The 13,996-nt window shown below is 35.3% G+C and overlaps 1 protein-coding gene and 2 pseudogenes across 1 annotated transcript; 1 reads left to right on the top strand and 2 right to left on the bottom strand.

The window, feature by feature from the left end:
• Positions 1–760: 760 nt before the first annotated feature.
• On the bottom strand, positions 761–2,579 carry LOC141512170 (NAD-dependent malic enzyme, mitochondrial pseudogene; annotated as a pseudogene).
• Positions 2,580–5,961: 3,382 nt separating this feature from the next.
• LOC141512169 (olfactory receptor 5A2-like) lies at positions 5,962–6,729 on the top strand. Its single transcript, XM_074221017.1, has one exon. The coding sequence runs from the start codon at positions 5,962–5,964 to the stop codon at positions 6,727–6,729; it is 768 nt and encodes a 255-aa protein (XP_074077118.1).
• A 5,852-nt stretch (positions 6,730–12,581) lies between these two features.
• On the bottom strand, positions 12,582–13,395 carry LOC141511584 (vesicle transport protein SFT2B pseudogene; annotated as a pseudogene).
• Positions 13,396–13,996: the final 601 nt, after the last annotated feature.

Genomic DNA, 13,996 nt, shown 5'->3' with positions numbered 1-13,996 from the left:
TTATGCTTGCTTCAGAATGAAACTTCAAGATTGAGCAATTTAACTAGTATGCTGTGAATTACATATCAATATTACCTATGTAAAATTAAAAAAAGGATCTGATTACAATTTTTATGTATTTTTAATAGGCTGGCTGACCATTTCCTTGGTTTTTCTAAGGCTAGTGCAAGATCCCATATCACTCTACCAATATAATGTTTTAGACCCTATAGAGAAAATAAATATAACGATAAACTTTTCCTATCTCATAAACTAGTCTGTCAGAGATTTACAAAGTCTCTGATTAAAAAAAAGCAGCTGAATAAAGGAATAACATTTTAATACCAGGAAAAAGTTTTCCTTTAGACTTTGGAGAAGTATAGATTTTTCTAGTTAAAGGGATTTCTTGCTGAGTTAGTATTCAACATTAATTATTCACATCCACAGGAGTGAATTTTAAATAATCCTGAAGGAATTGGCTAAAGATTATTACTTATAATGGCAGAAGTAACTTAACTTTGGCAGTCAGCAGTGAATGAGAATATAAACAAATACATGTTAAAAATATATGTATATAGATTTTAAACATATATAGTGTGGTATGTGTTCTAAGTTTGTATTAGAACATTACAGTCATTTAACTTTCTTAAAAAAATTCTTGAACAGTGTAAGTGATGTATTCTCTCAAAAATAAGATTTGTACATATTGGGGCAACAGATCAAGCAAAATGGAGTAAGACAACAAAATAGGGAAAAAAATTGCAAATCTCAAAGGTTTTCTCTACTTGGTCTGGAAAAAAGGGGGATCTTGAAGAGGTCCCTGCAGCTTAGCAAATGTTCTTTCAGATAATTTGGGAGGTTGTGATGCAAAATCAGGCCATTCATATACATCTGGCAGCAAGGAATCATAGTCACTTTGCCATATTCTTGATCTAACATATTCGGTCTTGTTCTCTGGTTCTGGGTAATGGAAAGCCATCTTCTTGGCATACAGATATTCTGTAATTTTAATGGCAATGTTAATTGAAACTTCCTGAATATTAGAGAGTTGTGGGTAAAGCCTTCCCTCAGCTAGGTCCTGTTCTGTCAATTGTTCTGTCAGTGCCTTTGAAGCTTCTAGAAAGACATGGTCGCTGATATGCCGAACACCACTAAGAATTACAGCTAGAGCCACTCCTGGGAAAATATAAGCATTGTTTCCTTGGGCTGGGGTAAAAGATCTCCCATCTTTTAATTTCACAGGTTCAAATGGACTACCACTGGCCAATAAGCATCGACCCTCTGTAAGGGTGTATGCTTCTTCAGCTGTGCATTCGGCCTTTGCTGTAGGATTACTTAATGCAAATATTACTGGTCTTTCATTGATTGAGGCCATGTCTTTGATCACATTAGGAGTAAAAAGTCGACAAGCACCTGCAACACCAATAATAGCTGTAGGTTTAAGTATATTTAATGCATCTTCAAAAGTTTTAGGTATGGTTTTAGGAGCTAAGTGAGCAAATGGTTCTTGATGGCTATCTATCATATCTTTCCTTCCCTTAACTAATAAGCCATATTTGTCAAACATCCAGATTTTTTTTGTGCTACTTCTTCAGAAATACCATTTTCTATCATGGCCATAACAATGAGATTTGCAATTCTAAGAGCAGCCTCTCCTGCACCAAGGAACAAGATGGTTTGCTCTGAGATTGGTTTACCAAAAAAATTTCTGTACGGAAAGAAGACCTGACAGTGCTACAGAGGCTGTCCCTTGAATATCATCATTGAAGGTGCAATATTTTTCTCGATATTTTCTCAGGAACCTGAAAGCATTATGATTTCCAAAGTCTTCAAATTTAATAAGTGTGTTCTGACCATATCTGTCAGTAATGGCTTGCATAAATTTATCAATCAGGTCATCATAACGTTGTGAGCAATCTCTTTTCTGATATAAGCCCATATAAAAAGGATCTTTTAAAAGCAATGGATTGTCAGTTCCCACGTCAATACACACAGGAAGGCACTTATCTGGTCGTATTCCAGCACAAGCTGTATATAAACAAAGTTTTCCTACTGGAATTCCCATTCCATAAGACACCCAGATCTCCAAGACCCAATATTCTCTCTCCATCAGTTACCACAACAGCCTTAACATCATTTTCTGGCCAGTTATCCACAATTGATCTAATATGGCCTCTGTCTGAGATTGAAATAAATAATCCCCTTGGTCTCCGAAAGATGTGCCCATATTGTGAACAGGCTAGACCTACAGTTGGGGTATATACTATTGGCATTAACTTTTCAATATCATCTTGAAGAATCATATAAAATAACTTTTCATTTCTTTCTCGGACTCCCATTATGTAGATATATTTTTCCAAAGGATCACTTATTCTTTTTATGTTTCTATGGAATCGTAAAGCTTGTGTCTCTATTTTAGGAGGTAGAAGCCCTTGAAGTCCAAGCATTTGTCGTTCTTGCAATGTAAATGCCATTCCTTTGTTTGTTCTTGGATTCAACATTAATGGCTTTCCTTTCTCTTTGGTGTGAGCACTTCGACATGCCAGTGTACAAGGAGAGGCAACTATTCTTAATCTGGAGAACATCTTTTCATTCACCGGGCTCCTCGCCAGGCGACAGGTGGTGCTGCTGCTGGCGGGGTGGCGTGCCCCCTCCACCTGGCCTGCCGTCGCCGCGCCTCCCGCCCCTTCTCTGCGCGGCTGCCGGGCCCGGGCTCAGACGGCTGCAGTCCTTTTAATAATTAAGTATAAGTTGAATGCCAACTCTTTTCTCCTCTTGGCTCAATATCTCCAATTCCTTCAAATGTCTCTTGCTTGGCATTCTCTCAGATCCCCTCCCCACTTAACACCTCTCTCCAGGGCATTCATTAGCTTTATCAATGTCCTTCCAAAAACTTGGAATCCAAACCTAACACATTGTTCTCCAGCTGCCATCTGACTCTATCTATCATTATGCTGGTCATCAACATTTAGTTGTACTCTAGGCTCCCATCTAAACAGTCTAATATAATGTTAGCATCTTTGCCTGCCATGTCAGAGGGTGGCGTCTTAGAGCCTCTTCCCTCAGCTTTTTGCAAAGCTAGTATTATCTGGTCAAACTTTTCTCACTAAGTTTAATAATTATTGCAATTAAATGTCAACTTAATAACTTTCCTTCATCATTGCCAGCTGGCAGTAACTTTTTGGACCCTAATTCTTTCATCTAATATAATAACTATCATACCTAGCTTTGAGTAAATCTACCAGTTAGAGAATTGAAAGATCTACAGATCCAGCACAAATAATTCAAATCAACATTTGAAGTGGAGATGTCTCCAAATTTGTTCCTCTCATGTTTCTTTTTTTTTTAATTTTGTTTTTTAGGTTTTTGCAAGGCAGATGGGGTTAAGTGGCTTGCCCAAGGCCACACAGCTAGGTAATTATTAAGTGAGGCTGGATTTGAACCCAGGTACTCCTGACTCCAAGGCAGGTGCTTTATCCACTGCGCCACCTAGCCGCCCCTCCTTTCATGTTTCTTTTAAAGTCCTTATAATTCTGCTTCACTCATACAGCACAATGCCTTCACTGATATGGACATGCTGTGCTGGATGGTCCTTTGCCAGTGTCTATCAATACACACAATTCCAAAATTCTTCTCAGAGGGAACTACTCAAAGTACTTCATAAAAGTGATACAAACATCTTTTAGGCAAACAATGTGACTAACCCATCATAACTGTACCCCCCCTGCAGTAAAGTTTGAAAGCCTGGAAGCCAGACCTCAATGTCTGGTACCTTATATTGCCAGGATATCTATCATCAGTACCTTTCTAAGACAATCCAAATGGTGCATTGCACTGCTATACTGAACATACTCCACACTGATATCATTATTGCTATTGCAAATTATTACTAAGATAATTAAGATTGTGATTTGATGATTCATTTTCTAGGTCAATCCCTGGAACCTGTAATTTTTTCAGATGTTTAACTAATTCCATCAGTTTTGAAACTTTGATTTCATTTATTCTACAATCTCCATCATTTTGTTTCCTACTATGGGAAATATATTGTCTTTTGGAATTCCTCTATGTAATGTATGTATGTATGTGTGTGTGTGTGTGTGTGTGTGTGTTTGTGTGTGTATGTGTGTTTGTGTTTGTGTGTGTTCATGTTTCTATTCTTGCTCCTATATTGACAATATTCTTCACTGATTTTCCTGGCCATTTTAAGGATTTTTAAATTCCAGTTTCTTATAATTCTCTGGTTTTTTACTTTTTAACTGATCATTTTTTATTCTGATCTTATGATTTTTCATTACACCATTTTCTTAGTTTCTCTGAATATTTAACTTTGAAGACAACTCTGCAGATACTTACATTGTTTTTTCAAATGTTTTACTTCTTTTTTTAGGTGGATTTTTTTTTTGCAAGGCAATGGGGTTACTTTGTTTGTCCAAGGCCACACAGATAGGTAATTATTAAGTATCAGAGGTTGGATTTGAACTCAGGTATTCCTGACTCCAGGGCCAGTGTTCTATCCACTCTGCCAACTAGCAGCCCCATGTTTTATTTCTGATGCTTTCTTTTTCTTTTAGTTTTAGTCGTAACAACATATTTCTGTATAAGAATTTTTTGACATTGTTCATTCTCTACTTTGACTTATTTTTGCTTGTAATCATTTTTTATATTTGTGTTGTTTCTATTTGTGATTTTTCAGTAGCAATGGGAGGAAGCTGGCATTCCTACAATTTATTACTTGCTCAGCTTGACTGAAAATTCTAATCTTTAATTTCAAATAAATTGTTGCATAATATTTAGCTTTGGAGAGTATATGTTCAAACCTTTATGATAATAGCTAAAGCAGAAGGTACTTAGAACTAGTAACTCAGTTATTGTCCAGTAATCAACTCAAAATTTAAAAAATATCTATACAGATAAAATCTAGTCATACAAAGTTAGGTAAGGAAAAATGAAAATTATGAAGAAGGTACTATCTTTGTCCTTGAGGAGGTAGTGCTCTAGTTTCAGACTTGAAATCTAATTAAATTATTTTATTAGTTTTTCCTTTTTTTTCAATAAAATGGGGTTAAGTGACTTGCCTAAGATCACACAGCAAGATAATTACTAAATGTCAGAGGCTGCTTTTGAACTCAGGTCCTCTTGATTCAATTCACCAACTAGATACCCCTAGACTTGATATATAATTGAATAATTTCAGTAGAAAGTAGAATTTCCTATTTGTTATTCCAAATAATGAGCAAAATACCATCAAAGATGATGAATAATAATTTACCCTTTAATGCTTCTTAGGTGGCATGGAGGACTTTCATGAGTAGGATTTTTCTAGCCATATGTGAAAAAAGAATAATTAGCAGTGTCAAGAGAAAAGAAGAATAGAATTAAAGGGCGCTAAGGCAGGAAAAAAATATTAGGATAAGAATTCAGTTGTGAGAGGCAAAATGATCAATTTCTTTGTGCATTTTTGTTTGTTTCTTTATTTTTACTAGGAAAACCACTACAGATCTCCCGCTGAGGCATTTCATCTACTAGTGCAAATTAGAATTCTCTTTACAAGGTATATTTAGGAGAAAATGGATATATAACCCAGGATTCTACATTCATAGAAATGGCGAGCTATAATAATAAAATGCAATGCCAAAGCACTGAATTCAACTCATCCTCCCTCCTCTGCAATGCCTGAGGTTCCTGATCAAGTAAAATCTTCACAGTTCTTTATTTCTTTCCATTTCTCCAGTGCACAAAATATCAACAAGCCAACTCAATAATTAAATTCTTCTTTGCATTTTTTGTCTTACATGTATTTCCCCTGTCCTGGCTCCTCACAAAAATCATACCCAACAGAAGGCAGAAAATTTACCTTTAATTTTACTCTGTAATGTTAGGCGTGGTGTTGAAGACCTATTAGTTCATTACTAAAAACTTGTTATTTCATTGTTTGATAGGGTTTTCTATTCCTCAGGAAGGGATTTGTCTGAATAAATGATGCCGAGTAATGAGACCACAAATACAAAATTCATTCTTCTACCATTTACCAGCAGCCTCTACATCCATTATGGTCTTGTCTTCATCATTTTATTGATGTATATCCTCACTTTGACTGGGAACCTTTTGATAAAGGAAGTCACCAAGATGGATTCTCACCTGCACACACCCATGTACTTCTTGGTGAATTTATCCATTTTTGATATTTTTTATTCCTCACTCGTGGCACTGAAGTTGGTTCAAATACTCCTAGCCAAGGACAAAACCATCTCTTTCAGTGGATGCCTGACACAGATGGGTGCAACATATTTCATTGATCCGTCTGAAGCCTTTATCCTCTCTTCCATGGCCTATGACCACTACTCAGCCATCTGTAACCCTCTGGTTTATCTGATTGTCATGAGCAAACTATTTTGTGTCTTTCTTGCCTGTGGATCTTATATACATGGGGTTATCAACTCCTTGCTCAACACTCTGCCTTTGTTGAGGCTACACTTCTGTGGCTCCCACCTCATTGAACATTGTAGTTGTGAGTTGCCTGTGCTCTTACCTCTTTCCTGCACTGATCTTTTCCTTAATAAGATGATATTTTTCATGACAATGGTCCTCATTGGCTTTGGCTGTTTCCCTCCCATTCTGTTTTCTTATTCTAGAATTATCTCTGCCATCCTGAAGATTACTTCAGCCTCAGGTAGGAGCAAAGCCTTTTCTACCTGCTCCTCTCATGTGATTGTTGTGATCTTGTTCTTTGTGACAGGTGTGGGCTGATATGTAAGCCCTGCTACAGGCTCCATCCTGTAGCAAGTTTTCTCCCTACAGTACAGCATTGTAACACCACTACTGAAACCCATCATCTATGGTCTGAAGAATGTGGAAGTCAAAATAGCCATAAAAAATGTGCGAAAAGAAAATTATTCTCTCTAGCACCTATTGATTAAGAATTCTATCAGGAATGATGATTATAAGCAGAACATGAGAAGCTGTGATTTCTGGTAGTAAGACTACTGAGGTCTTCAACTTTCTGATACCCTCAGCACATTATGAAATTGTCAACATGTTCATCAAATTCAAAATGTAGGTAAAGTTCATGGGAAAGATGATCTATTTCATTGATAGGCCTTCTTGAGCTACTATTACTAAAACAATGAACAGAGAAGATCAGAACGAACCTTTCTTTCACTCACGGAACACAGATTCCAAGACCAGAAAGGACAAAATATTCAACTTACCATTTTTTTTAAAGATTTTCTTTATTTTGAATTTTACAATTTTTCCCTGATCTTGCTTCCCTCCCTCCACCTCATACAGAAGGCTTTATGTTAGTCTTTCCAGTGTTTCCATGATATGCATTGATCCAATTTGAAAGTGATGAGAGATAAATAATGGCCTTAAGGAGGAAACATAAAGTATAAGAGATAGCAAAATTACATAAGGTAACTTTTTTTTTAAAATTAAAGGCAATAGTCTTTTGTCTTTGTTCAAACTCCATAATTCTTTCTCTGGATATAGATGGTATTCTCCATTGCAGAAACCCAACAATTATGCCCTAGTTGCACTGATGGAATGATCAAGTCCATTAAGTTTGACCATCACCCCCATTTTTCTATTAGGGTATACAGTGTTCTTTTGGTTCTGCTCATCTTACTCAGCATCAGTTCATGCAGATTCTTCTTTCCCTGAATTCTCATCCTTTCTGGTTTCTAATAGAACAATAGTATTCCATGACATACATATACCACAGTTTGCTAAGCCATTCCCCAATTGAAGGACATTCACTTAATTTCAAATTCTTTGCCACCACAAATAAGGCTGCTATGAATGTTTTTGCACAAGTGATATTTTTACCCTTTTTCATAATCTCTTCTGGGTATAGACCAAGTAGTGGTATTGTTAGATCAAAGGGTATGTACATTTTTTCAACATATCATTTTAAACCTTTGAATTCTGAATTATCTTCCTTCTTTTCATGCCAATCCTTCTCACTGAGAAAATAAATTTTTGATATAGTTAAGGTGTGTAGTCATGAAAAACATTATCCCAATAGTCATGTTGTAAAAGTAAACATAACAACCCCTCCCCAAACAAACCTCAAAAAAATAAAGTTTAAAAAGTATGCTTCAATATGTATTTCAACATCAGTTCTTACTCTGGGATGGGTCATGTTCTTTAGCCTAAGTCCTTCACAGTTCTTTTGGGTCATTGAATTGCTGAGATAAGGAGTCATTTATAGCTGATACTCATACAACTTTGCTGTTATTCTGTATTTATTCCATTTCTCATTGAATCTTCTCATGCAAGTTTTCTTCTGAGAGCAACCTGTTCATCATTTCTTTTAACATAAAAGCATTTCATCTTAATGGCATACCACAGTTTGTTCAGCTATTCCTCAACTGATGGGCATCCTCTCAATTTCCACTTTTGCCACAGAAAAGAGTTGCTTATAAAAATAGTCCCTTTTCCTTTACATTTTTCACCTCTTCTGAAATATGGACCTAGTAGTGGAGTTGCTAGGTTACAGAGTAGCTTTGGTTACCTTGTCCTTGGACATAATTACAAATTACTCTGCAGAACTGTTGATTCCTTTTGCAACTACTCCAACAGTGCATCAATGTCTCATTTTTACTCCATTCCCTCCAACATTTGTCATTTTCTCTTTCTATCCTATAAGCCAGTCCAGTAGGTATAAGTACCTCTGAATATATCGGTATTTAGTACCTCTGAATTATTCCAACCCACATTTCTCCTGTCACTAGTGGGTTAGGTCATTCTTAAAAACTGATTTAAATAGATAGCATTAATAACCTCATTGAAAGGTATTTATATTTTTAAAATTGCTTATTAATTAGGCAATAGCTCTTACTTTTTTATAAATTTTTTTTGATTCTCTATTTTTGAGAACAGAGGTCTTTATTAGAGAAAATTGTTTCAGTATTTCCCCCCCCACATTTTTATTGCCATTTCCCTCCACCCCACCTTCTATTTAATATATTCTCTCTCTCCTTTCACCTATTCCCTACTCAAAAGTGTTTTGCAGCTGATTACCCCCTCCCACAATCTTCCCTCCTTTCTATAACCCACCCCAACTTGCTTTCTCCCATTTCTTTCCTCTCCTCCTTTCCTCTAGGAAAAGATAGATTTCTATGCCCAATGAAGTGCATATGTTATTCCCTCTCTGAGACAGCTTTGATAAAAGTAAGGCTTACTCATTCACCCTCACTCCCCCCTGTCGCATTTCACTGGAAAATTTTTTCTTGCCTCTTTTATGTGAAATATCCCTTTCACCCTCAACCTTTCCCCTTTTCAAAACATTCTTCTGTCATCCATTACTCATCTTTTCAATATATTATCCTATCAAATTGAGCTCCAACCTGTGCCTTGTCTTTATATGTTCCTTCTGCCTTCATAAATGAGAAAGTTCATTGGAGTTTTCAATATCGTTTTCCCATGCAGAAATATAAGCAGTTCAACATCATTAAGACTCTTATGATTTCCCTTTCATGTTTACTTTTTATGCTTCACTTGAGATTTTTTTATCTGAAGATTAAATTTTCTGTTCAGTTCTGGTTGTTTCCATCAAAAAAAGTTTGAAATTTCCCTATATCACTGACTGTCCATCTTTTCTCTTGAAAGTGTATGTTCAGTTTTGCTGTGTAGTTCATTTTTGGCTGTAATCCAATGCGCCTTCTGGAAAATCATATTCCAAGTCCTATGATACCTTAATATAGATACTGTTTTGTCTTGAGTTATTCTTATTGGGGTTCCAATGATAATTGAATTGCTTCTTTCTGGCCACTTGCAATATTTTCTCTTTGCCTTGAGAGTTCTGAAATTTGGCTATTGCTGGCAGTTTTCATCTTGGGATGTCTTTCAGGATGTGATTGGTGGATTCTTTCAATTTTATTTTGTCTTCTGCTTTTAGAATATCAGGGAAGTTTTCCTTGATAATTTCTTGAAAAATGATGTCTTGGCTGTTTTTTTTGCTCATGGCTTTCAGGTAGTCAAATAATTTTTAAATCATCTCTTCTGGATCTGTTTTCCAGCTTAGTTTTTTTTCCAATGAAATATTTCATATTTTCTTCAAATTTTACATTCTTTTGGTTTTGTTTTTTGTTTCTTGAATCTTCAGAGAATCACCTGATTCCTTTTGCTCATTCTGTATTTTAAGGAATGATTTTCTCCACTGAACTTTTGTATCTCCTTTTACATTTGATCATTTCTACTTTTTTTAAGGCATTTTTTCTTTTTATTGATTTTTTGAACCTCTTTTTCCATTTGACCCAAAGGTGTTACTGTCTTCAGTACTTTTTGTATTTCTTTCACCAAGTTGCTGACTCTTTTTTGTTGATTTTCTGTCTTCCCTCTCATTCAAATTTCGTCTCCTTTATAGTTGATTTTCAAAACCCTTTTTGAGTTCTTCTATGACCTGTGCCCAATTCATAGTTTTCTTGCTGGTTTTGGATGTAGAAAGTTCTTTATGAGTGTGTATTTTGTTCTTCCTTATAACCAAAGTATATTTTTTACGATAAGGTATTTTTTCTTATATTGCCTGCTCATTTCTCCAACCTATGACTTGATTTTCACTCTTTGTTTTTTTTAAAGATTTTATTTATTTTGAGTTTTACAATTTCACCCCAATCTTACTTCCCTCCCCTCACCCCTCACAAAAGACAATTTACCTGTCTTTATATTGTTTCCTTGGTATACGTTGATCCACATTGAATATGATGAGAAAGAAATCATATCCTTAAGGAAGAAACATAAAGTATAAGAGATAGCAATTTTATCTGATAGTTCTGGAATTTGGCCACAACATTCCTTGGTGTTTTCATTTTAGGATCTCTTTCCAGAGGGGAGCAATGTATTCTTTTTTTTTTTTTTTTAGGTTTTTTGCAAGGCAAATGGGGTTAAGTGGCTTGCCCAAGGCCACACAGCTAGGTAATTATTAAGTGTCTCAGACCAGATTTGAATCCAGGTACTCCTGACTCCAAGGCCGGTGCTTTATCCACTACGCCACCTAGCTGCCCCATAGCATCTAAATTCTTAAAGGAAAATTTGAATGATTTTTAGAAGAAAATAGATAGAATCAGATGGGGATGGGGTGAGGGAGTGGGGGTGTGGGGAGAAGGGATCAATTTATTTCTTCCTAGGCCTAGACTTTTATAAACAAAAAATAATAAAAAATGAAGTTAAATGAGTGAACAGAATTTTTTAAACTTAGATATAATAAAACTCTGGAGAGAATATTAGATTGGAATAGGAAAAATTATTCTCATGTGCCAGGCACATTCAGGTAAATTGACTGTGTATGAGGGTATAAAAACATCAAAAATGAAGAAAAACAAAAATGTTCAATGTACACTTCTCTGATGATAATGCAATTAAAATTACATTCAATTAAGGGGCTTTGAAGCAAAGATTAAAAGTAAATTGGGAATGAAATAATCATATGATAGGTGAAAGGCAAAATTATTGATATCATCAATAATTTCATTAAAAGACATTGACAAGGGACAGCTAGGTGGCAGAGTGGATAGATTGGCCCTAGAAACAGGATAACCTGAATTCAAATGTGACCTCAGACACTTAATAATTACCTAGTTGTATGATCTTGGGTAAATCACTTGACCCCATTGCATTGAAAAATTAAAAAAAAGTTAATAACAACAATGAGGATACATAGCAAATGTTTGATGTAGCCAAAGCGGTACATGGGGGAAGTTATAAAACTAAGCATTTTCATCAATAATAAAATAAAGTAAGTCATAAAGTGAGCATATACTTTAAAAAACTAAAAAGCAACAAATTAGAGACATTCAACTAAACACCAAAACAGAAATCATGAAATCAAAGAAGAGATTAGACAAATTGAATTTTTAATGAAATCTAATAAATAAAACTGGCATTTGGGAGGGGATAATAGCCATTAAGAGATATCATTAAATAATTGATTAAGAAAAAGAAAATAAAATCAGTAGTATAAAAATGAAAAAGGTGAATTCACAGATACTGGAAAAATAAAAACAATATTAGAAGCTAACTATATGACAATAAAACTGATAATCTACATGAAATTCATGAATATTTACAAAAATATAAACTGCCCAGTAACAGAACAGGAAATTTAAAAAATATCAAAAAGAAAAATTGAACAAGTCATAAATGATCTCCCAAAGTGCCCAGAGGAGGAAGGAGAGGTGAGAAGGACTGTAAGAACAGGTGAATTTACAAATGAATTTTACCAAACATTTAAAGAACAATTAATTCCACTATAATATACACTGAAGGAGTCCTACCAAATTCCTTCTATAATGCAAATGTCATATTGATGACTAAATGAGAGAGTATTAAAATAGAGAAAAACTAATTTCCATAATAAATAGTGATGCAAAATTTTTAAAAATATATTAGTAAGGAGATAATAGTAATATATCACAAAGATCATATGTTATGATTAGGCTGGATTTATGTGAAGAATTCAGAACTGATTCAGATTAGAAAAATTATCAGTAAAATTGACCAAATTAATAACAAAACCAACAAAAATCAAATGATAATTTCAAGAGGTACAGAGAAAGCTTTTTTTAAAATTAGAATTGTTTTTTAATTTTCTCCAAACCAACTCAAAAATAAGAAATTTTAATATATACAGTTGTTCTGAAGTAGTGAGATTCTCTATTAATTACTTGAAGTAAGAAATACAACCTCCTAACCAATTAGAGCTATCCAAAAGTAGAATAAGCTGCCTTATTTTAGTTCCCCCAAACTAAAAGTCTTCAAATAAAGGCTGGAACAACCATCTGTTAGATATGTTGTAGAAGATTTTCTCATTGCACTGTGTGTTGGATGAAATTGTTTCTGAGGTACCTTGCAGCTCTGAGATTCTGTGTTCCGAGGAAGGATGAAAACTGGAAATCACAGACTGGGCCAAAATGTTTCAAAAGGGTCTTTTTGCCTATTAGGCCAGACACGCATTAAAACATTTCTTCACAGCATCCCTTGCAAATGGTATGTAGGAAAGACTGTACCACATCAAGGTCAAAGACTGCAAAATGCAAAAAATGAGAGCAAGTCCCTTGTTGTGCCACCAGAAAGCTGAACACAGAGTGAGGACAAGATACAACAACATCACAATGGTTGCAATCAGTCGAGTAGGCTCAAACATGCACTTCAATTGCTTCATTGGTCCCATGAGAAAGATAGTACTCCCAAGTGATTCAATGTTCCCCAAAGTATAAAATGCTGCAAAAAGGACAAGTCCTTTCCGAGGCACCCACAGCAGAAAAGTACCCATCAGTGAGAAGATAATCCCTATGGCAAAACAAGCAGCAAAGCCTTTGATTCTTGTGCCCCAGCTTAATGATGTTGTTTCAATGACCTCGGCCAGTCTGCCCCGATCCTGTCCTGGCTGCTCAGCACCTTCTTCAGCTTGTCCATGCCCGGCCTGATGACTCCCAGCTCTGCCCGGCCGGCTCCGGCCCCAGCTTCTGGTGACCAGTGCAACAATGTATCTCTCTGAGGCGTGGGGCCAGAAAAAGCTTTTGACATCCATTTTTGTTAAAAAAAAAATAAAACCAAGAAGTTCAGCAAGGATTAAATAAATGAAGATTCCTCTAGATAGGTTGAGAGCAAGTATTATCTCTTAGGAAGGGTTTTTTTTTTTAATACAGTCAAGGATGAATCAAGGACATCAACTCCCATCATTATTGTTCAATAAAAAATTGAAGTAATGAGCATACACAGAGAAGAAATCAAACTGGAATTTTTTTGCAGCTGATATGATGGTCTAAAGAATCCTAAAGAGGCAAATTAAAAAAGTAACTGAAACAATCAGCAACTTCAATAGAGTTTCAGAATATGAAATAAATATACGCAGATAATAAGAACATTACCAAAAACACCCAAGAAGAGAGAGAAATTCCATTAAAATAATTACAGAGAATATAAATTACACAGGAATCAACCTACCAAGACAGAGAGAAGAACTAATACAATACAAAAACACTCCATGTAAATACAGATCTAAATAAGTTGGAGC

The sequence above is a fragment of the Macrotis lagotis genome, chromosome 2 (assembly GCF_037893015.1).
Source record: "Macrotis lagotis isolate mMagLag1 chromosome 2, bilby.v1.9.chrom.fasta, whole genome shotgun sequence".
Classification (NCBI taxonomy): Eukaryota; Metazoa; Chordata; class Mammalia; order Peramelemorphia; family Peramelidae; genus Macrotis; species Macrotis lagotis.
The sequence above is the reverse complement of the archived record's forward strand: the minus strand, read 5'-3'. Positions and strand labels throughout refer to the sequence as shown.

Excerpts from the sequence above, each read along its gene's own strand:
- LOC141512169 (XM_074221017.1), top strand. The coding sequence starts at position 5,962 with ATGCCGAGTAATGAGACCACAAATACAAAATTCATTCTTCTACCATTT.